This window comes from Medicago sativa, chromosome 3 (assembly GCF_051527215.1).
Source record: "Medicago sativa cultivar Bolivia chromosome 3, Bolivia_mono, whole genome shotgun sequence".
Taxonomy (NCBI): domain Eukaryota; kingdom Viridiplantae; phylum Streptophyta; class Magnoliopsida; order Fabales; family Fabaceae; genus Medicago; species Medicago sativa.
This window is the reverse complement of record NC_140751.1, coordinates 53638218-53662294: the sequence shown is the minus strand read 5'-3', so window position 1 is coordinate 53662294 and position 24077 is coordinate 53638218. Positions and strand designations below refer to the sequence as shown.

Here is a 24077-nt window from a genome sequence, read left to right as displayed (position 1 = left end):
TTATTAAAACTTTAAAATTAAAATCCATGTTGATTAGAAACTTCTTTTTAATAATTTAAAATTTGATTTTAGGGAAAATGTTAACTTGTGTACTTATGACACATAATCTTCTAAATATTAGTCATACAAAATTATTTTTCAATTTCATTTCATAATCAATTTTTTGTTTTTTTTTTTGTTTGGTTCAATTTTCTAAGAGGGAGGGGATATAGAACAATTTTCGGTCCCACAAATTTGAGGAATTTGGGGGGAGAGAAGTGTTCAAAAATAAATTATTATATTGACAATTAACCTCAGTTTTTTTGTTAAAATTTTAAAATTGTCCTTGTTGTAGGATTTTGCTTTTTTTTTTTTCACGTCAATTTCCCTCAATCTTTTTATTCATTATAGGGCAGAGCTATGAGGATTTATTTGGTATTTTCATTCTTAGTGTGTATTTGATGACATCAAGATACTTGTAAAATATTAGGACTCATGTGCTCGATCTTTGGCTAATGAAAAGTTTATAGCTCATAATCAAATCAATTTCCACTAGAATTGAGCGCGTTCAACTTACGCTTACACCCCCCCAACGCAGAACCAAACATGTGGTGCACGAGCATAACCCCCTCACCCTTGTTTACACAAACCTTCACACCAAATATCACTAAATTGTGTTCTGAATACATGCTTCCAGACAAATTGTACAGTCCAGACGTCCACTTCCTTGAAATATATTTTGGTAGCAAGGGTGGGGAGAAATCATACACTGCCTATCTGATAGAAATCTCCAACAAGCTAGTATGGTCATCACCCCTTTAAAATGATATACATCAAACAATATCACGAGAAATGTTAATGATACTCTTCCCAACGATCTCTCTAACATTCACTCTCTTATTAAGTGGAATCTATGTGGATCCCACCATTTTATGTAGAACCCATTATCAAAATGTTTGCCCCACAATGATTTTAACAAATAAGCAAGTGAGTGGTAGAGAGTGTTGGAAAAAGAGTGTTCCTAGCACTTATTAAATAAAAAATAACAAATTTATAAAGTAACCAAATAAATTAAATTAGAAAATAAAAAACAGTTGCATCCTCTCTCAAGACTTAACTTCAAATCTTACAAGGACTGATCTTTGCTCTTACAAATTATGATTTCCTAAAAAGAAAGGGACAAAACTAAACTAGAGAGCTCCTGGACTTAATGTGGGGTATGTAGAAAAGCCACTACAATAGAGTTAACTATAATGAAACAGTAAACAGCATGAATACAACCAAAATCTCATGGAATCAAATCCATATACTCTTGTTATTATTATTATTAAAAAATAACTCCAGAAATATAAGAGAAGACATCAGCCCTTTCCGCATTTGACAAATTACAGCTCTGCAAACGAGAACTAGAGTGTGAACTACATAAAAAGCCATTGGAAAATATCCAATTACTCAAGAATTTCTTCATGCCATAATCATTCTTCTGCTTTGTTATCTTCCTCCACTTCATGTGTAACCCCAACTTCTGCCGGACGAAGTACACGATCATAGAGCATATATCCTGCCTGCAAATATAACCAAAGTATTCCTTTTTATTTACACACGTCGTGTTCAGATTAATGGGTATGAGATGGAGAAATATCATGAATGGATGACAAAGAGTAGCACTTTTATGTTCATAAATTAACCATAAAATAAGACCAAAAGTGTGATTAGGTGCCCAATTTTCAGTTCCTGCAAAGAGGGACTAAAAGCATGTAGTTTTGTACTTTAGGAACTAAAAGTATGTTGTTTTGTAAATTTGTATTGAAAGGGATTGACCATATAGAGACATAGTTTTGAAGGTCAAAGTAAATTTTAAAATCAGAAAAGAAAAAATGAACGTCAAAAAAAAATAAAAATAATCATGTAATGTACCTTAAGAACAACTCCAACAGTGCCTGGAGGCTTGGAAGCGTCGGGTATTTGGAAGATGGCATTATGCCTGTTTGGATCAAATGGTTCATTTGTAGGATCATATTTTTCAACACCGTGCTTTTTAAGTACCTGTAAGCAGCAGATGTTAATCGTAAATAATAGGATTGAATACAGGCATTATCAATTGAAGCACATTACTTAATAAAACAAAAATGCAATCCTAAACATGGATATCAATTTACTAGATTGTCGTTATTTACAAATTGTTTTGGCTTAACAATGCAGTCATTTCAATTGATTCTATATTTTTCAATCTACATTCCTACAGGTAATTTTAATAACTTGCATATTTGTGGTCTACTCGTAATGGTTTGTAATTAGATAGACGAGCTTATGTTAGGTTTTCATGTATTGTATGTGTCGAAAGATATGTTGGGATTTTAGTATATTGGAAAGCATCAATCAATCTACTGACATTATGATTCTATTCCCAACACCCGTAGGATGATTAATAGGAAACATGATGGGTGGCAGCATTGGAGCTTTCTGCCAGTAAAATCAAGGGCAAGCTGGATGAACATTCAAGCAAGCTAGACAATTTCGCAATCAACCAGATTGCTGACATGATCTCAAGATTTGGCATTCAAGAATCAGAAAGTAATGCTAAGGTGACAGACACTTATGAAGAAACCGGAACAGTGAAAGATACAAATTTATTGTTTAATCATTGATGTAAGGGGGTCACATGGAGAAGTTGATGTACCACAGTAAATCAACAACTGTATCTGTAACTACTAGGAACATTGATTCAGCTGCAGAAAACAACAACAACCAAGCCATATCCCACTAAGTGGGGTTTCAGCAGCAGGAAAAGCAATTGCTTTACGGCCCCTTAAGTTTTGCATAAAAGCCCCTAGATTTCTTGAAACATAACTTCCACTCGCAAAAAACCTATCCGGAGATACGATCCATCGGCCTTTTTTCCATCGGATTCCATCTCCTGATCAGTCTTTCTTTATTACAACCATGAGGACAAGGTTGTTGAGAGGATGGGTGTAATGTTAGGACTAAGAATAAAGGGGCTAAGAAGTTAATGCTAGGTGGTTGAAAAGAATTGTTATTTTGGTTATTCTTAGAAGTCTTTTTTTAAACAGCCTTCAAGGCCAGAGGGGGAAGATAGTATGTGAAAAATATGTTTAGTGACTAGAGAATAGAATGACAGTGTGAAAGGACAGTGCTCATATGGGGTAGCCTTGAGCGCAAGGTTATCATCTTCATTGTAAACCTTTCGTATCTTCTCTGGCAATCCTATCATCCCAATCTATTGATACTAGTAACAGAAAGATATTCAAATAATTCTTCTTTTCTCAATTTTGTTGATCAATCTTTATTCTAGTTAGAATTATTCTGTAGTTTATTCATTTCTGCCCAGTTTTGGGAATTCTTTCCCTGTACCAAAAGAAAGGTTCCTAACAAAACACTTTCTCTTAAATAGAATGATCACATCAATAAATTATCAAAGCATATTGCTATGTTCATGGATGCACGAGACAATCAAACACAACTTGCAATTTCCTAGTTTTCTTTTATTCTCTTCTCGACTTCTAAGCTGCTTTCTTTAATTTCTTAGGCAACTACGGCTTCATTTATTAAAGACGATATGAAGAACACAATCAAACCTTCAGAATCCACCTATGTTTCTATCATTAATCTAGAAAATCATATAAATGTGGAAAATTGTAATGGAAGGTGAGCACGAAACAAAAAGAAAATTGATCACACAACTGACTCTGAAAAGAATGGACATAGATTAGATTTGAACCTAACAACTAAAGAGATATAGCACAAAGTAGAACAGTTTACCTCTGCAAGTTGTTTCTCAGTCATTTCAACACCTTCCAGAAGTGTTTTCAGGAGTGGTGCGGCTTGATCAGATTCTTTAGGTGATTCAATTTTTGAAAAACTGTCCTTTACAACTGAAGAAGCTCTTCCCAAATTGTCAGCAACATCTAGTAAACTCTTGGCGAAACTCTACATTCACATTAGAAACACTGAGCAAAGAGTCGAAAACGAGCAAGATGTATACCCCACAGTATAAAACAAAAAGAAAGTCAAAATACAGACCTGTATAGCAAATTTTTTTGAACTCTCCGCATTGCGATTAGTCCTGTCCATGACATTCTCCATCTCCGCATAAGTACGCAGAACTTTATCTTGCATTTTCTCCATCTCTTTGTGCTTCAACTTCAACAGTGCTTCCTTCTCAGTAACAAGCTTTATTAATTCATCTCTGGATAGATCACATTCAACCTCTACATCTGAATCTGAATAAAAAAAATAAACGCATTTCAGTTTAAAAACTCCACACTTTCTGTTGTCAGATTGACATCGAAAACAAGATTCTGAACTAGACCCTAACCTGATCCACTGGTTTGATCTTCACCTTTACCTTCTTCATTCTGATCAACTACCTTGGCTTTTTCACTTGTTTTTGCAGGGTCATCACTTGAAGATTCAGGTGAGGCCGAGGAAGAAAATCCAAATCTTGGAGTCAAGGATGAACTTATTGGAGAATAAAGCAAATTGGCTTGAATTGGAATAAGCTGAAACATTAGAAATCACACATAAAACTTAGACGAGAATTTCACAATACATAACTAAAACTAAAATTACCCAGACAAATAATCGAGGGACAATACACAATCTAGGAATACAAAGATTAAAGCAACAATAAATTTAAACTTTTTTAATGGTAAATCAATGTATCTTCTGCACAACAGCAGAGTCCCTCATGTTATTGGGATTCATTTAAGAGGCTGACATGTCAGAAGTCCTAGCTCAACAGGCAAATGCCGAAATAGCTAGGCTGGACACCATGCCCCGGTTCGGTTTCGAACATGGGATCCCCCACTTATGTGGGCGAGTTTTCAAGTGGTTATTGTCATCACGTCTATCTACTAAAAAACAAGGCTTACATCTCACAACATATGCTTCCATACTCATCGTCCAGGATTGAACTACACCAACCAAATAGTTAAGTAAACCTAATATCTACTACTTGTGCCACATCAACAATAAATTTAAACTTAGTTCAATAATTCATAGCCAAAACATCAAAAAATAGAAAAAGGGAATTAAGGTACAACAGTCTTAAACTTAATTCAATAATCCACATAGCCAAAACATCAAAAAATAAAAAATTATAACTTAGGGTGCAAAAAATTTAAACTTAATTCAAAATTTCATAGCCAGAACATCACAAAATAGAAAAGGAAAATTTAGGGTTTTAGGTTATTACACTAAACCCTAATAAAACCCTACAGCACAAAATTGCGAAAAATGAAAAAAAAATCAGAATTACGAGGGAGGTACCTTATTGGGTAATTGATGAGGAAAGGAACTGAATTGATGGAAGAAGGTGGTGGAAAGAGGTTGTGGCTTCAGCGAAGAATGCGAAGCAGAGAGAAGCGTGAAGGTTCTGGAAGCTCGAGAAAGTACCCTATAAACGGACATGGCTGAAGAAGAAGAAATTGGAAAGAAAATTAGGGTTGGAATTGGGATTGGAGAGGGAAAGGGTTTATGAAACAGAGGAAAATGTTACGAACGGAGAGAAAGTGAAGGGAAAGTAAAAGATGGAAAATTTACTTGGAAAGAAAGAAAGAAAGAGAAAACGGTATCGGGTCGGGTTATCGGGTTTAGAGTCGGTGTACAAGTGTTTGTGGTTGGAAAATTGGAAAGGAAAATGTTTTTTGTTTTTTGGGTTGAGAAATTCTTGCATGGTCTCTGACTTAACACCTCATATTTAGTCTCAACCAATGAAAATAGAACACATCATTTAAATTTAAAAAACTGAAAAATAAAAAAATCAATTTTTTTTGTTGTCTATCTAGATCATGTTCAACCATTTTTTCAAGCGGTTACCATTACCAAGATATGCAATTGAAAGTGCACCTCCATTAAATTTAAATGATGTGTCCTATTTTCATTGGTTGAGACTAAATATGAGGTGTTAGGTGAGAGACATATGCAAGAATTTCTCTTTTGGGTTTAATAGGGTTTTTAACCTTGGACAATTCTAGAAGAAATGATTTTTTTTTTTTTAGGGAGAAGAAGAAATGAAATTGGGTTGTATAATTTTTAAACAAACCATGAAATTAGTTTTTGAATTTATAGGGTGTTCTTAAATAGATTTCTTAGTTCATGAATATTTTACTATCAAATTTTATTTGTATTAATCGTTTAAAGAATATGCTAAAGATTCATATGATGGTAACTTGATAAATTTATGGACCAAATTGATATTAAGTTGTTAAAATATAAAAACTTTAGAGTTGAAGATATTTCAAAATCTACAAATTATAAATGGTCAGTATGTGTCTTATATTTCAAATTTGTTTTATGTTGTCTCAAACACGATTTAGCATTTTGTTCTTCACAAAAAAATATTCAATAATTTTTAGTGGTGCAACTCATCATTTTTAGTAGGAAAACTATTAAAAATTACTCAATAACTAATAAATATACAATATTCTTTTAACAAGCAATGTCATAGATGTGTGTTCATCCTACTTGTGTGCTTCAAAGGTTCTCAAATAGAGATTATATAAATGGATGGGAAAACTTCATACCAATAGTAGCTTATAAAATGATATTTCATCACAAGTGTATATATGAGTATTGTTATAATAGACCTCCTCTTTTTTAGAAAATGTCAATTTTAGCAACATATACATTCTCTTTTGGCCTAACATCCTTTATACTAGTATAGAGAAGTATGAGCCTAGTAAGTACAACTTAGATAGTAGTTGTAGAGACATTTGATAGTTTGAATCCGCAATTTCCCACTTCTTAATATTTTACATGTGAGTTTCGCCATTAAGCTCTTTCGAAAATGAAAATTATATAGACAAATATGGGTAATTTGTAAATATAAAGGTTTTTTTGGTTACCATTGAATGAGTTGTCTATTGAAAAAGTACATTATTGTCAAACATGCATACTTTTGCAAAATATGCACCACATGATACATTACATACATACATGATACATATCACAACGCATGTACATTATTGTGCCTGCATGCATACTTTTGCAAAATGGGTCCTCTCCAAGAGATTAGAATGTCCTTAAAATGGATCCGGATCCATACTTTTGTACTAGTCCTTCGATCTTGCAAACTTATGAATTTCTAAAAGTCTTTAAGAGATTAGGAATGTCGTGAGCAAGCATGTCATCCACAGCTTGTATCATTTTCGGTTTCAATTTCTCAAACTTGTCGATGTTATAAACACTCAACACCTCTTTGAAATGATCAACATTTGGAAAGTCTCCGGCAGGGAGATGGAACTCCCTTTGTACCTGTTACACATGTTCAATTTTCATTCTTTATCAATATCATAACAATACGAGAGAAATTAGAGAGTTGTTGATGGATTTATACCTTTGCAAATTCCGCCTCCAGGTTATCAATGAGTTTTTGTTGAGCTTTAGCTTTCCCCATCACGATAGGCATTTCCTTTTTCAGATGACTGATGATATATGCATGTATTTTGGCGGCTCGAGCTCGTTTTACAAATTCATTGATCTACATTATGTACAAGTGTTATCTTAATTACAAAAAAATGTAACTTCAAGAGATAAAATAAAAAAATCACAAATGTTAGCATAATGGTAACTGCTTAGCTTGTAAGGCAGAGTTCAGTTCAAACTCTGATGGATGCTAGCACATTGGTAATTGCTTAGATTTATAATCTAAAAGGGCAGCTTTAAGTTCAACTTGTAGACTATGTGGTGAAGCGTCTACCCCTTCACACTACATAAAATACCATTCCCCCTCCCATATTAATTTCTTAAGAAAACAGATAGATAAAACAAAGCATGAGTGATTTTTTTTTACATAACAAAAACATGAGTAGTTACTAACTAGTTACTTAACTTTAAGCTGAAATTCTAGAGATTGGATACACAACAGCTATGAAGTCAATAATACAACAAAAATTTGCACAACATGGTACTAAATGCGGTAAGGACATCAACCTTTTACAAATGTTTTTTGACCAAATATACTAAAAAGTATTCTGAAATCGTTATTATTTCATCCACATGCCAATTATCTTTCAATCTTCTGTGGTTCATTCTCAACTTTAAAATTCACTCCACAAATGATCTCATAAGAGAATCTAGCTAAAAAAAATTGCAAATGTGTGTAGTATTTACATTGAGCAAATTATTATGATTAAAAATTTTAATCAAATGAAAAACTTACTTTACGATCACAAGCCTTCTTTGGTATATCTTTTAGATCTGTAAGAAGGTCATCCTGTTCTCTTTCAAAGAGTTCATTGCCAAGTACACCAGTGTTGTTTACAGGCTGGTCATTGAAGGATCTGCCAATATAAGTCAATGTCACAAGATTTGGATCACATCTAAATTTATATGAATGTGCACAAGGTAAAAGCTGAGAAAAGTCAATAATAATTAAGAAAATCTTGGGCCTGTTCGGATTGATTTATATGAGCATAAATAGTGGTACAAGCACTTATGAGACTGTTTTCGTATGACCTGTCCATAAATTGCTATCATCTTATTTCCAAAAGCTCTAAAAGATAGTTTACGAAAACAACTTAAGCTTATACGAAAATAGTTTGACTTTATTTTATATTTAATTATAGAAATATCTTATACATAGACACTTATATGATTAGCAGCTATGCCATTGGTCAAAGATAACATTTCAAGATTTATGGTAGAGAATGTGTGCACATGACATATATGAAGTGACATACCCTATATACACCCGCATGATTTCTGGAATATTGAACACTTTCCCAAGTGACCACATTAAAGCACCATAAATTCTCATTAACTGCAACATTAGGGCACATAATTTTATATAAATTAGATTCATCCTAATTCCTAACTATGTTTCAAAAATATTGCTAAGCCAACAAATAGAAGATTAATTGCTTAATGTTATCTTACTTGTTGAGTATCAACTTGGTCTGCCTTGTTCAAAACCACTCTAATTTTATCATCATGCCCCTTTAGGGATGTTATCACACGTTTGAACTCGTCGCTGATATCAAGCTTGTGAGGATCAAATAGGAGGAGTATTATATCAGACTTAGCAGCAAACCAAGATGTTACGCCGGTAAAATCATATGATCTCTCTAATCGTTGCTTTTCTCCTGATAGAACTCCAGGGCTGTCCACAAATGTAATGTGCTCTAGTAGCTTCGGACAAATGAGAAAAAAAAGTGAGTTCCAAATGCTACAAAACAAAAAGAATTAAATAACTATATACTAACACGATGAAATCATATGATCAATGTGATTGTTGCTTTTCTCCTTATAGAATTTGGAGATACTTTACGAAATAATATTATGACATGACACTGGTGAAATATGATTGAACAAATGTGTAAAACTTCTGTATTGCCTAGTTATTAAACTCAATAACAAAAATCTACTAATATTTTTTTTCCAATTTTTTCTAGAGAAACTTACAGGATGAGGCATTGTAGAACACTCAAACTTGGACAAAAAAGCAGTGCCAAAAGTTGTTAGACCACCGAATGGCATGTCTGCCTGTACAGCAACAGTATTGCCAGGAATAGTTCTCTCATCAGGTCCAGACTGCATATATAACAATCACTGCAACATATCAAACTTGGCACTGAAGTTACTGTGACCATAAAACCACATATCACAAAATGCCTACAACAATCTAATAAGCTGACATGAAATTTCATTTTCTTAAATGATTACGACTTCTTAAACTACAAGAGATTTCCAAGAGAATGATGTAAATGAATAACACAACCAACATCTCATAAATATAACTATCCAGGATCAGAACTACATATAAGCCTGCCTACAGAGGCTTCAATGTATTTCAGTGAGCAAAAGATATCACTACGTTTTCCTATTGTGTTAAGCTCATACTATTTATTGCAAGTCAACAACAATGTTCCTCATTTTATCTGAACATGAAAGGTAATATGTACTGTTGTTTGCATTTTAATTTGAAAATACTTAAGCCAAGTTTGCAATTACAGGCTTGGTGTTCAGTCATATCCAGGGTAGGAACTACTAAACAAAACCACGCCAAAAAGATCCAAACTGTGACGGGAAGTTTACAAACTGAACCAATTCAATTCAGTCCATGAACTATCCGTCACAATTCGGTTCTTTTCGCTGCAGTTCAGTTTTTTATTCGGTTCAGTTCATATGTTTTTTTGCAATCCTAATATCTATTAAAAATAACAATTCAGTACAGTTCGGTATCAAAAGTTGCAGTTTGGTTTTCTGTGAAGGTAGTTTCAGTTCGGAAACACGTTCGGCTCAATTTTACCGAATTCAGTTCGGTCTTCCTTCCTTAACCAAACCATGAACTCGTCATGTCATGGTTTAGAAGTAAATTTAATATGGATATTTAAAAGTGAGAAAACTAAAGTTTTTTGACCCTATAAAGACCATATCAGTAGTAATGGGTAATGAAGTGTAAATGCTTTAGAACATACCATGACAACAACAAACTTATCAGTTGTTGGTTCAGGTCCAATATGAGCTCCTGATGAACAAATAGTAAAATCCAGAAAATAACATCAGTAACATATATTGTTTAACATATATGATAACCACAAAAACATATATTACTCGAGTAGAAATCGAAAATGGATGTCCCGTAAGTACAACTCAGTTGGTAGCTGCAAGGCTTCAAACCCTGGACTCCCCACTTCTCCACACTTAAAGTGTGCGAATCCAACCACTAGGCTACTTAACCAAAAATAAATAAATATAAATAATCGAGAACGGATCAAACCACTTGCCTGAATAATTTTTTTGAAGCATATGTTTAATAAAAGTTGTTTTCCCGGTTGAGTATTGACCCAAAAGCAGAACCATAGGTTTGGCATCAAAATCACTATCTGTCTGCAAAAATCAATAGTGAAATTCAGTTTATATGTTTGTTGATATTAAAAACACAACGAAAACACAAGGGGGTTGGATTTGGATAGCTCAACTGGTTTGAACTAAAGGATAACGAGTTGGTTCAAATCTAGACGAATGAGTAAATATTAGTCTAAAAACTAATTACTAAAAAATGAGAGAAATCAACAATGTACTTACCAATAAAGGAGATACGAAATCGTTGAATCGATAAGCAACTTCTAATGGCTTCAACTTCTGAATGTAAAGTCTCTTCAAACCATCGATAATTTCTGAATGTTGAAACTTAAAAATCTATATGAATGCATTTGACAAGCTTTGAAAAGTTAAATTGAAAAAGCAAAAAAAAAAAAAAAAACAACAACACAAAATCACGAAAAAAAATTACATTTTTATTAATTCAGTATTGTGAGAAAATACCTCATTTGGTGATTGATGATGAAAGGAACTGAATTGATGGAAGAAAGTGGTGGAGAAGGGTTGTGGCTTCAGTGAAGAATGCGAAGCAGAGCGAAGAGTGAAAGTTCTGGAAGATCGAGAAAGTACCTTGTAAATGGACATGGCTGAAGATGAAATTAAGAGGAAATTGGAAGGAAAATGAAAGGGTTTATGCAACAAAAGGAGAGAAAGTGAGGGGAAAATAAATAAATAAATAAACAAATGATGGAAAATTTGCTTGGAAAGAAAGAAAGAAAGAAAGAAAACTAGATTGGGTCGTGCGGGGAATATAAGGGTTGTATTTTTTTTTTTTTTGTGACCGAGGTTCGAACTTCGGATTTTTTATTTTTTGTGGTGGTCGAGGTTCGAATCTCAACCTTACATATTTTATGCATTGTCAATACCAATTGAGCTATGCTTACGAGCACAATATGTGAGGGTTGTATAAGATGATATGACCTTGTGTCATTTAATTATTGTTTTCATAATTACTATTGACTATTAATGGATGGTTTTTTTTTTTTTTTTTTTCAGGAATGATGGATGGTTTTTCTATCATGTTTAAATTTGCACATGTTAAATTGAAATTTTGTATTGAAATATATATATTTAATATTAAATATAAAACTTTAGAATACAAAATTGTTGTTTTCCAAGAAAAAGTTACTTCTATTAGTTATTTTAACATGTAAAATGTTGCATATGTTAAACAAACCTTTGATCGATAATTATCACATAGTTAGTAAGAACATTGTAATATGTAAGAGTTTGTGTACAAACTCTGTATTCTTCACTTGTTCAATTTAAGAAGTGAATTTCTATCTATTAAGCTACTTAATAAAAAAAATTGATTGATAATTGTGTGTTTATTGATGTTAAATGTACGATTATATGTTAAGTGCGTAAATCATTCAATTTGTGTGATGGTTGATGGTAATCTTGATATGAATATGTTGTTAAAAAAAAATCTTGATATAAATATGATGTGAGTTTTTGATGATTTTGTGAAATTAAAATTGTTTTTATGTTCCAATAGTCAATTTTTAGGATGTACAAATTGATTTATAATTTGTTAAAAAAAATCGATTTATAAGACGAATTTGTCTCCGAGCTTCATGCCCCTCGCAAATTTCACCGTCGAATGGTAGTTTTTCTTGTAGTGAAAAATAATTGATTTTTGGCATTACACAAATCAATTCATGATAGTAAAAATGGAGAAGACTTTTAGGTGATAATCTGAATCTAAGTTAGAGATTATTGATGATGATTAGATGTTAATAACTAAAATATCATAACCTATTAGATGGAAAGATCAACAAATAGGCAAAACACGCCCTATATGATTTTTTATGTCTTAGGAGAATCAATAAAGTTATGTCTTTTAAATTATTCCAATGTCTTTATTCTTACATTTTTTGTTGTAAAGTATTCATTCATGATCAACGTTCTCTAAAATTATATTTTTAATATAATTAATCAAAGCAAGTTAAAACGAAACATATCTATATAGTACTAATTATTAAGTAAAAATAATAATTTGTATGCCCCTAAAAAAAATGGTATCTTGGGTTGTCGTCTCTTCCGCCCATCCTTAATTAAGACCTCCCTAATGATAGGTTGCATAAGTCATTGTCATGCATAGTTTGTTGATCTCATCATAGTTTGAATATCACTAAACTTGAATTTGTTTTTCTCATATTTGTTATTGGAGTGCAGGGTCTCAACCATTAGGCTAGTACTAGTAAACCTCTTGCTTTAGGCCCCAATTTTATTTTATTTTAACTAGTATATATGTATATATAATTCAATAACGAGATAGCAATATTTTCATTCACATTTAAAGTTTCTATGAAAGTTTAAATTTTGTGATTCAAACTCCTTAAATATGGTAATACTAAATTAATATCTGTGTTTGTTCGGGTACATTACAATTTTCTACTAGTTTGAATCACAAAATATTTAAGGAGTTTGAATCACAAATAATCATATGTTGACGATGTCGATGTTGCAGATTCAGAGACATGAGTATTTCAGAGATTTGAAAATAGTTATATGTGTAGTACTTTGCCGTTTTATACTATTAACATAGATGTTGTGAGTTTGTTTGAAAATTCATCCTTTTTGTTTTTAGCGAATTTGCATTGTATCGATGTACTCTATCAATTTGAATGAATGAATATCATTTATTTTTAGTCAAAAAATAAAATACATGAGATCATTATTTTAAATATGACAACATTTTAAAAATAACAAAATATCACGATAATAAATAAGTAATGATCTTCTAATCCTATCAGGATAGTTTCCAACCCAACCTATGCTCAAGATAAAAATTATAAAGGAAAGCCAAGATATGATAGGAAAATGGTTCATTTTATCCTATCAATTTGGTGCATCAAACATGAGATTTAACAGAATATGATTAATATATTATATCATGTCTATTTATCCTCACCATCATATATTTGTTGCGGATAAGGTTGGTTGGTTGATCTCATAATATATTATATCGGCACAAGTTATTATGCATAAGGATATTTATATGCACCATGCATAAGCCAATCTGAACCATTAGATCAATGACAGATGTTATAATCTGATGCTTCAGCCCAAATATATCATAACCGTCGGATTTTGTACACGTGTTTTAATCTTATGCTTTCTGCTTGCTACAGCGTTTCTTCCCTTTCCAGATCGAGAATTTCACCGTTTCCATATTCCGTCGCCGGCGCAATCAAGATTCTCACCGGTTTCTCACCGGTTTCTTGCCATTCCGACGTGATTCTCAGCGTCGATTGCTTCTTCGACGTGATTCTTCCCTTACTCATCCTTCTATTCGACGTTATTCACCCTTATTCGCTTTCTCCATCTTGATTCTTCCGATTCAGAAATCCATCGCCGGCACCGCTATTCTCACTGTTTCTCGAATCTGCAACTTGATTCTTAGCCGTGATTATTCACTCCGACGTGATTCTCATCTTTCTCTGCGACGTATTACTCACCTTCTCCGACGTTATTCACTCCGACGTAATTATCCGGCGAGTTATTCTCTTAATTCGATTTATTCTATTAATTCGATGCAATCTGTGAAAATTACTGTTGAATATACAAAATTACTGTTGAATCATTGAATCGAAAACTGATTCTATAAAATTGAAGTAAAGGATCATTGAATTGAAAATTGATGCTATAAAACTCAAGTTATAAAACTCAAGTAAACTGAATTGTACTAGATTGAATCATTGCCAATTGTTTTGGAGTAATCATCAGTTTTAACTCATTCAATCTGTGATGTTTTTATCTGTGATTTTTAACTCATTCAATCTGAGATAAAATCACAGATTTGAATCATTCAACCTGTGATGTTGTTATTTCAATGTGAATATTCAATATGTGATGTTTTTATCTCAATGTGAATATTCAATCTGTGATTTATTAGCTCAATGCTATAAAACTGATGATTACTCACCAAAACCATATCCACAGGCCAATGGTTTTGGAGTATAACTTACCAAAACCATATCCACAGGCCAATGGTTTTACATACAAAGCTTATGGTTGAATCATTGAAAATTACTGTTAAAACTTCAGAAGTAAACTGATGCTATAAAACACAAAACTGATGCTATAAAACTGAAGTAAAGGATCATTGAATTGAAAACTGATTCTATAAAACTTATGTTATAAAACTGAAGTAAACTAAATTTTACTTGATTGAAAACTGATGGAGTATGAATTTAGCTTATTACTCACCAAAACCATTTTCACAGGCCAATGGTTTTGGAGTACAACTGATCAAAACCATTTGCTCAGCACAATGGTTTTAGCATATTTTCCAAAGTTTACCAAAACCATTTGGTCAGCACAAGTGCTTACAAAGTACAACAACAACACTATAATTGAATCAACTTACATCATGAACAAGATCTACATGAACAATTTTCCAATAGTAACAAGATCTACATGATCAATTTACAGACAATTGTTTTGGAGTACAACTGACCAAAACCATTTGCTCAGCACAATGGTTTTGGAGTACAACTGACCAAAACCATTTGCTCAGCACAATGGTTTTACCATATTTCCTCAGCACAAGTGTTTACAAAGTACAACAACAACACTATAATTGAACCTACTTACATCATGAACAAGATCTACATGATCAATTTTCCAATAGTAACAAGATCTACATGATCAATTTACATCATGAACAAACAAACAACAACAACACTATAATTGAACCAACTTAACACTTTGAAACCATTTCCACAGGAAAATGGTTTCATAGTGAAAATCTCAGAAACCATTTACACAGGCAAATGGTTTTGGCATAATTTTTAAACAAAACATACTATAATCACCACATTTAATCACTCTGAAACCATTAATTTGACTTCATTTTCCCCAATTCGAAATTAGAATGTCAATCTAAGTTTTCTAACTAATAATAACAAAACAGAAATGGTTTCTAACTAACAAAATCACTTTCAAAACACTTTCTAATTATTTCAACTTCTCAAGATAAGTTCATACCTGTTTATATTTCATTTTTGAAGAGTGTTGTTGATTTTTGTTGAGTTTTGAAGTTCAGTTTCTACAACCGTAATGATGAAGAAGATGGTTGCGTGAAGTTGAGAATGGTTGCGTGAAGGTGATTTTGATGATGATGAAGTGCGGTGGTGATGATTATGGTGACTGACGGTTACGGTGGCGGTTATGGTGAAAAAAGATGGAAGAATCGAACGTTGATGATGAAGTCGCAGAAAAGGACGACGGTGATGAAGATTGTGAATGACGACGACGATGATGATGGTGGAAAACGACGACGGTGATGATGTTCGCCGGTGCCGGTGAAGTTTGTTACAGGCGACGGGAGGTTGTTACAGGTGATGATTATGGTGGAGAAAGCAATTTCGCGGGTGGAGAAAGTAATTTTCGTTTGGGCTTGGTTTACTGGGCCGGATCCGGTCTGGGCTTATGCATGGTGCATAAGTTTTACTTATGCACCATAACCACTCCCTATTATATCATGACTCTTTATCCTCAACAATAGTTTCCTTTAGAGCAGTGCTATTTAGCACGATTCAATGACCCACACGACAACACACGACTTCCGAATTGACGGCTGGCATACAATACATGGGGGAGAGGGAATAAAAGCGATGCTGCACATGATTCATCCAAGGGTATATGCGTTCTCATGCTTGTAGTGGCGTCGTGCCAACAAGCAATTTCCTTTCCTTTATTAATGTTGCGATTTACACTCCTTTTTTAAGTGCACCGTCTTTCTTTTCATCACTTACTCTCGGTCTCACAATTATCTCTTGGTTTGACTTTATTATCTATTGAAAATGAAATATTAAATAAAATAGATTACGATATTTTAAAAATGATTTTGCATCTCAAAAAACAAGAAAAATATAACTTACATGAAATATGAATTTTATTAAAAATGATTCATTCTTATTTCTTAGAGTTCGCTTTAAGTCTCGATATTAGTTTAGACGGCCATGTTGGAGTGGTATATATTAGTCATTGAGAAATTGATAGAGATTCATGACTTAGTTATTTAGGTAACATTTGGTTAAGCATGGACTTTATTTATAGATAAACTGAAACATATACATGGTTCAAGTATGGTTTTTTCTCTTTAGCCATACTAGTTATTATCACAACCTCCATGCATGCATGCATAACGTAGTAGTCCAATCATGCCAAGGTTGAAGTGAAAGACCATGAATGAATGTTTTGCGTTTGGCGGCCAGCAGATGTACTTGATGCAGATAAACCAACCTTAACATTTTCTGGGAGAACAGCTTTCAAATCAACAACATGAGCAATAGTAGAAATTTGACCATTGTTGTTAGTGGCAGCAACCATCAATGTTTTAGAGAGAGGGTCATAGATTATACTTACTTTGACTAATGACCCACTTACCTTGTTCCATGGTGTTGTCCTGCGGGAAATTAAAGAGTTAACATCAATTCCAATATGTGGATATTTGGGATCATACACATTGGGAAAATTGTCAAACTCTACACCAACAAATCGATTGAAAGCATATTGCCCATCGGCTACTCCGAGATTTGCACCGAAAGAGTTGGGAGGAATGACGGTATCGTGTGGTGCAAGAAAGAAGATGATTCCATCGGCTGGAATATAACCTCCATAGTCCTCAACGACGAAGGAGAAGGAAGCGATGAAGCTAGCAACATGTCCGGTAGTACTATCCCAAATAGGCACTGAATTTGAATACAACACCCGTCCACTATTAGGGTTAGTAGGGTTGGTGAGTGCCATTATCCCATTTGGATAAATATCGGTACTACCTTGCATGATTAAATCAGATTGACCAGAGGTGAATTTTTGAAAGTCGAAGGAAGTTGTTTTCTGAGAGGTCACTAGTTCAGTAGTTGCCAGCAAGAGAGCAACTATTACTGAAACAGAAAGAAAAAAAAATGGTAATCTTGAAGACATGGTGATACTCATAATATTATGTAGTTTTGATAGTATATAGATGAGTTGTGAATGAGCATGCATGTTTATGACACATATTTATACACATTATTTGCTTACTATTTCTTCCTTTTCGTTTGGAGAATATACTGAAGTAGTGGTGCAACCTAAATTATTAATTAGCAACGTCACAAGCACCGACTTAATTAGTGGTATGCCTGCCCAATTGCCAGAGTTTTCTTCTTCGTCATCTTACTCATGACAATCCTTTCTGGCCTTTCTTATTGAAAATGGCAAATTGTAATGCTCAACTGATCAAAAGTTTCTAATATAATAATATAACATATATATGCAAATCAAGTTTCTGTATGTTGAGATACACCAAACTTACACCAAGATTGGAAGTTTCAATTGTTGTTAGTCAATTCTAATCCCATAGCAGCTTAGGGGTAGAGAAAGAGTTGGGTTAGTGGTGGAAAAAGAACCTAAGGCGCGTGAGAACATATTTTATTTTATTGAAAAAAGGAATGACATTTCTTTTTAGGGATGAAAGAGTTGAGTTAGTGGTGGAAAAATTAGGTCACAACATGTTTTCCTCTTTTTATAGTCTCTGGAAGTTCAAACCAACGACCTAGATTGAAAGAAATTAGGTGACGATCCAACGGTTGGGAAACAACCTCGAGCAACGTAACGTGCTCAAGTGTCGCGCGCGTGGAGCATTTACCCAATCACAATTTTAAAAACCGGACAAGCGGTCGACCCGACAAGGGTATTAGGTCACTGGGTCTTTGGTCGAATCACTGGGTCATTAGTTGAACCGCATGATAAAACCGGATTAGATCGGATAACTCAGTTAAACAATTCGGTTTCTATTTTGAATTGGATTGAACCGATAACTCAATCTCTAAAATTCCTAATTTTCTAAATTATATTTTACCTAATTGATTTTACTAAATTTTACCCTTTCTAAATTTTCTAAAATTTCATAAACGCATAAATGGCCTTTAAAGAATGACATATTACTAACAACATATAATATATAAGGCATCTTCTTCGTTGCTTCTTCTTACAATTATGTCTTTCTTCTTTGTTTCTTCTTATCACACCCTGTTTGCGCGAAGCTATGTAAGAGGAATGATACATGTTTCACGAAATGTGATTGACTCGATCTGGGTTGAAAGGCACCGTGGGTTCTCTAGTTCCCAACGAAACCTGCCGAGTCACCAGGTTTGCATCGAGTCAAATGCACAACAGATCCAATTAATGAATCGAACTGCTTATATCACCAGTTCACGGTACAACCGGTTCGACCGGCCGATCTGATTTTTAAAACTATATCCCCAATACGCGTGTACGCCACGATGCTGACACGTGGAAAGTAGAACTGAACAACCATCCCATCATAAACATCTTAAATCAACCATTAAATGTCAACTACTCCCACTCATATTTTCAGGGTGCCACCACATTTAATGTGGAACAACAAAGATACGTTCCCCTAAGTGTTTGAAGGCGCCAAAGATTTTAGGGCGCTCACAAACGGACGCCTTACACATTAAGCCATTGCATAAAGGCAACAACAGCTTGGGGGGGGGGGGGGCAACTGTTCTGGAACATGGTCCAAAAGCCCACCAGATCAAGACGCATAACCTAAGTGAGCATATTAGTATTGATGCATCCCCCCTACTGAAGAACGCCCTCGTGCATCATAAATATAAGGGTGACTGCACGTCACCCTCAAGGGACGACTCATTTTTCCTATACTTTCTACACACTCATCTCATTTCGCATACTGACTTAAGCGTTGGAGTTCTAACGTGCCCGCAGGCACCCTCCGTTCAACCGTGAATACCTCGTCGCAACCTCACCGGAATCTCAACCATTATTGTTGCCTCCATCATTCTTTCACCGGACAGATCACTATCAAACATCAATAAACAACATAAAAAGGCAGTTAGAGGCGGCACTACAATTATGGTAAAAAAAAACCAACTGCAAACCACCCCCTCTATCAGTTAAAAGCTACCCTACTTTTTCCCTATTTCTTAAAGCCACACACATTTCAGTACAAACATCTGAAGCATAAAGATGGAAGAAACATAAAGGATGAAAAGGAAACCTGATAAACTAGAGAAGAGAAGTTGAAAGCAAGAGTACTTTGCGAAAAAGCTTAAGGATGAAATCCCACGAACTCAAAAAGAACTTGAAAAACTGAAAGCTTCTGAACAGAAAGGGAGAAGTTTATAAGAAAGTGTTAAAAGTGTTTTTGAGAAACACTCATGGCCTTTTATATTTCTCTTAAAAACGTTTCAAAACCCAAAGGAACTGATTCAGTACGACGTTCCACATGGAACACACTTAAGTGGAATGAAGCAATGACCTATATCAACACTTCTAATACATCTGGCGAACCAGAACGAACTCCTCAATCATTCAAAAGTCTGATCAAAGCAATGGAAAATATTAAACCTTGAAAAGCAATGCTGATGTAACCACTTACATGCCTATATAATCAAGTACATTGCTAGCCTTTTGATGTAGCGGATTAGGCAAGTGTTCCAAATTGTTTACTAAGTAATAAAGTGTCAAGTAGAGTATTGTATCCACAGGGATTGTCATTTTGTCCAAACAATTCGCGTTACTTATTTTAAATTTGACGATAAAATAAAAGAGTTAAGGGTTAGAGATTTGCAATTTTTATCCGTTTTCAACAGAGCAAGTCACCTGTTTTTGTTTGCAGAAAAGTAAGCAGCGGTTATGATTCTTCAAATCCCCCTATTTATATTGTTAGATATTAAATAACAGTAATGTTGTGTTTATTTATCTTAGGTAGACTATACAAGTGATGAGGCCATTGGAACGTTACTAACTTAATCAGTCGTCAAGCTGCACCTGTTGATCACACGGTGATCCTTACGTGTGGGGTCTATACTATATGAGTTGACTAGGTCTATCCCTCCAATGTTTGGTTGCACCTGCTAGTCACACGGTGATCCTTAAGTGTAGGGTGTTTTATCTTGGTTTTCGGGTGTCAAACATTGATTACGTTTGAACCTTTTTAACCGGTGATATCTCATTTTTTCTTGGGAAGGGAAAAAATAAGCAAAACCCTTGAGAATCGAGGTCCGGGAATTGTTCTCGCTACGGGAAGGTGTTAGGCACCCATAACGACTATAGTAACCTATAGGAACCGTCTTTAACTTCTACGCGAGCGCTTTATTTTTAAATGCTATTTTGAAAGTGTTTATTTAAACCTAAGAGTTTCTAAGTGAAGAATTGGAGGGAGAAGAATGTGTTTGGATTTTTATTTTAGTTGAATTGAAGGAATTTTGTTCCTTGCCTACGTACCCGATTAAGGGATCAAATCCACCGTAGTTCTCTTCCAAAAAAAAGTTTTTTGTTTTTGTTGGTTGATTTTAAGTTTGAAAATGGAAATTTGAAGAATAGAGATTGAGAGGCCTCAAGGGCATGAGAATTGAAGAAAAGGTGAGGTTTGATTAGTCATTTGCAAAAGAAGTCAAGTATGATTATTTTTCATTGAAATTTGATTAAGAAAATGGAAAAGGAAAATTCAATGGGATTTTGATCCCAAGGTTTATTATGAAAAAAAGTTTGAGTGAAGTTTGTTCAAGTTTTTTGGAAAATTGATTTTTTTTCTAAGTATAAAGCCTAAACATTCATCTAAACATACAATCCTAAACATACATCTAAACATGCATATTCTAGCTATATATCTAAAGTGGTGTGTGTGCATGTGTCGGTGCTTGTGTCGGTGTACATTATTAGAGTCCATTGTCCTTATTACATCATACCCTAGATACATTCTATGGCCTCTTTGCCAAGAAATTGAAATTGCATAAAAGTACAATACAAAAACTCCTAAGTATCTACGTTCTAATTTTTACATGAAATTGGAACTTAAAGTGTAAGAAATTGGATGGAGAGGAAGATGAAGTGGGAATGCTTATGAAAGATATGGGACATGAGATGAAATGATTAGTAATAGCAAGAGAAACACTAGAACATAAAGGATAGAAAACAAACCAAAATAAAAGCAAAATGGGTGCAAACATGACTTAAAATTTGTTCATAGAATGCAAGAACCAAGTGACCTATAATTCTCACATCCCACTACATCTTTAAAGGTTTAGAATCAAATCTTGGAATGAGAATTAAGGCAACATGATTTACTTGGCATTTTAAAACAAACTTTAAACATGTTTGCATTATTTAACTACACAACTAACTTACAAGCTAAGTAACCAACTAAACTTCTCACACAAGTATCAAAATCATGTTCAAACAGTGGCTAAAGAGTTATAGAAACACATATCATGTATCACAAGTGTATATCAAGAATTAGAAACAAAAATTAAAACAATTTTCACCAATCTTTGACACAAAATTCAAGAAACAACACTAAAATTTGTCTATATATTTTTTATCAAACTTTCCAGTGTAAAAATATTAGAGAAACACCCAAAAAAAAATAAAATATCAAGAAATCATGGAAAAATATTTTGGAATTTTTTGCAAAAGATTTTGATACACAGGAGGTGCAGGAAGCAAAGTCCAGGGGTGTACATAGCAAGAAAATCAGGAAACAACGAAAATCTGCAAGGAACAAAGGTCCAGGCCCATACCCTAACAGACTTGGATCACAGGGAGGAACCACAGCCGCTGGATTGATCCAATTGGATCAAACCTTAGATCTGACGGTTAAGATGCAAATCAAACGAACCAGGACTGAACCAGGCCGGTTCAGTGGTTTATAAAAGGGATTAGGGACCGGTTCATTTCATTTGCTTCTTCGTTTCTCTCTCTAAGTTAAACCTTAGAGAGAGAAGCTCTCGTTTCTCACCTTATGACCTTCATCTTCTCCGATGGACACAGCGGCGGAGGTGTGGTGGTTCGCCGGCGGCGCCACCACACCTGAACGTTTTCTGCAAAATTTTTACACCGCTGTGTTCACCTGAGCTTCCTCCTTACGATTTCGAAACTGATTTTTTGCAAAGAGGCCTGGATTCGAGCAGATCTACACTTGAATCTACAACTTAGGGTTTCGAAAATTTCTTCTGATTTCTTTGAAATTAAACCCTATCCTAGCTTATTTTTTTACACTGATGACGAATTTATGCTTTATTTCGAAGAATAAACGGTGAATCTTCATGATTTTCGAAATTAGGGTTTCGTTTCAATTTTTTTCGAATCTTTTCGAACTTCCACTTCAATTCACCGTTTAATCTTTCACTTAGAACCTTCGATGATGATTACGAACGAAAACGAGAAGGTCTACATGAGTTTACCTGGACTTGTTTGGAGGTTCGAACAATTAGATCCTGCGAAGCTTCTGGTAAGTCTTGAACTGAAAATAAATCAGTTATTCTTTCTCTTTCTGCTTCACCGGTTCAAAATTCACTTCGATCTTCTCTTCTTCTTACTCTTAATGCTGTGATCGCACAATTTCTTCGGATTTGTGCTTGAATTGCAGCTTTTCCAATTCGACGATGAAGATTCGAACTCGAATCTCTGAGAATTGCAATAATTTTGTTGTAATTGTGCTGAATTTGTGATGCTGGTATTCTAGGGTTTGAGATTGGGGATGAACTTTCTGGAGAATTGTTTGTGTTTTGATCGTAACCGCTTAGAGAGAGAAAATGTGATTCTGTTTCTATGACTTTGATGAGTTGGCGTTGAATGATTGATTCTTGGCACTGCATTGGGTGATGTGGCCTATTTATAGGCCGCCAAGTGTGATGTTGGACCAATGAACTGCTGACATGTGGATTTTGGCTTAGCTGGCCTCGGCCTTTCTGTATTTTTGACAAAGGACCTTTCTGCAAAAATTGAGAATTCATGGACTAATCTTGTAATTTGAAAAAAAAAAAAAGGACTGGACTGCAAAAAGGACTTAGTTGCAATTGACCAAAAGAATTAAGAAGTTTGACCTAAAAAATTCGAATCAAAAAAAGGACTTAAAAGAAAATAAAGTGACTCAAGGGACTAAAATGCAATTTTAGGAATTTGGGACTAAAAAATAAAAAATAAAATGAATTAAAATTGGTAATTGGAAAATAACGTAAAGTGAAACGAATAAAATTGACAAAACGGACTAAAACGAACCAATGGCTTAAATGAGGTACTTTAAAGTAACCTCTCTCTGCCGAAATTTCGTGTAAAATGACCAAAATGCCCCTGGGGCTAAAACGACTGAAACTGACTCAGACGCAATTTGAAAATGGATTTTTAACAGGAAATTAGAGCAAGAATTCATACAAACAAAATTAAAAGGCTCAGAGACAGTTTCAACAGTTTAAACAGGGTTTTGACACATG

General features: G+C 34.1%; 2 protein-coding genes and 1 pseudogene across 3 annotated transcripts; all 3 read right to left on the bottom strand.

Moving 5' to 3' along the window:
- Window positions 1-1010: 1010 nt before the first annotated feature.
- On the bottom strand, window positions 1011-5530 carry LOC146938328 (grpE protein homolog 2, mitochondrial-like). The gene is made up of 6 exons (XM_085752281.1): window positions 5269-5530; window positions 4316-4499; window positions 4021-4220; window positions 3760-3927; window positions 1897-2025; window positions 1011-1544 (listed from the first exon to the last, which is right to left on the bottom strand). The coding sequence occupies exons 1-6, from the start codon at window positions 5407-5409 to the stop codon at window positions 1455-1457; spliced, it is 912 nt and encodes a 303-aa protein (XP_085608407.1). The 5' UTR covers window positions 5410-5530; the 3' UTR covers window positions 1011-1454.
- A 1286-nt stretch (window positions 5531-6816) lies between these two features.
- On the bottom strand, window positions 6817-11520 carry LOC146938327 (EH domain-containing protein 1-like). The gene is made up of 10 exons (XM_085752283.1): window positions 11269-11520; window positions 11029-11142; window positions 10728-10830; window positions 10419-10468; window positions 9403-9531; window positions 8878-9129; window positions 8682-8761; window positions 8162-8282; window positions 7337-7480; window positions 6817-7254 (listed from the first exon to the last, which is right to left on the bottom strand). The coding sequence occupies exons 1-10, from the start codon at window positions 11407-11409 to the stop codon at window positions 7075-7077; spliced, it is 1314 nt and encodes a 437-aa protein (XP_085608409.1). The 5' UTR covers window positions 11410-11520; the 3' UTR covers window positions 6817-7074.
- Window positions 11521-16865: 5345 nt separating this feature from the next.
- On the bottom strand, window positions 16866-17810 carry LOC146938326 (putative bark agglutinin LECRPA3 pseudogene; annotated as a pseudogene). The gene has a single exon (XR_015031262.1). The product of XR_015031262.1 is annotated as a putative bark agglutinin LECRPA3 pseudogene (transcript).
- Window positions 17811-24077: the final 6267 nt, after the last annotated feature.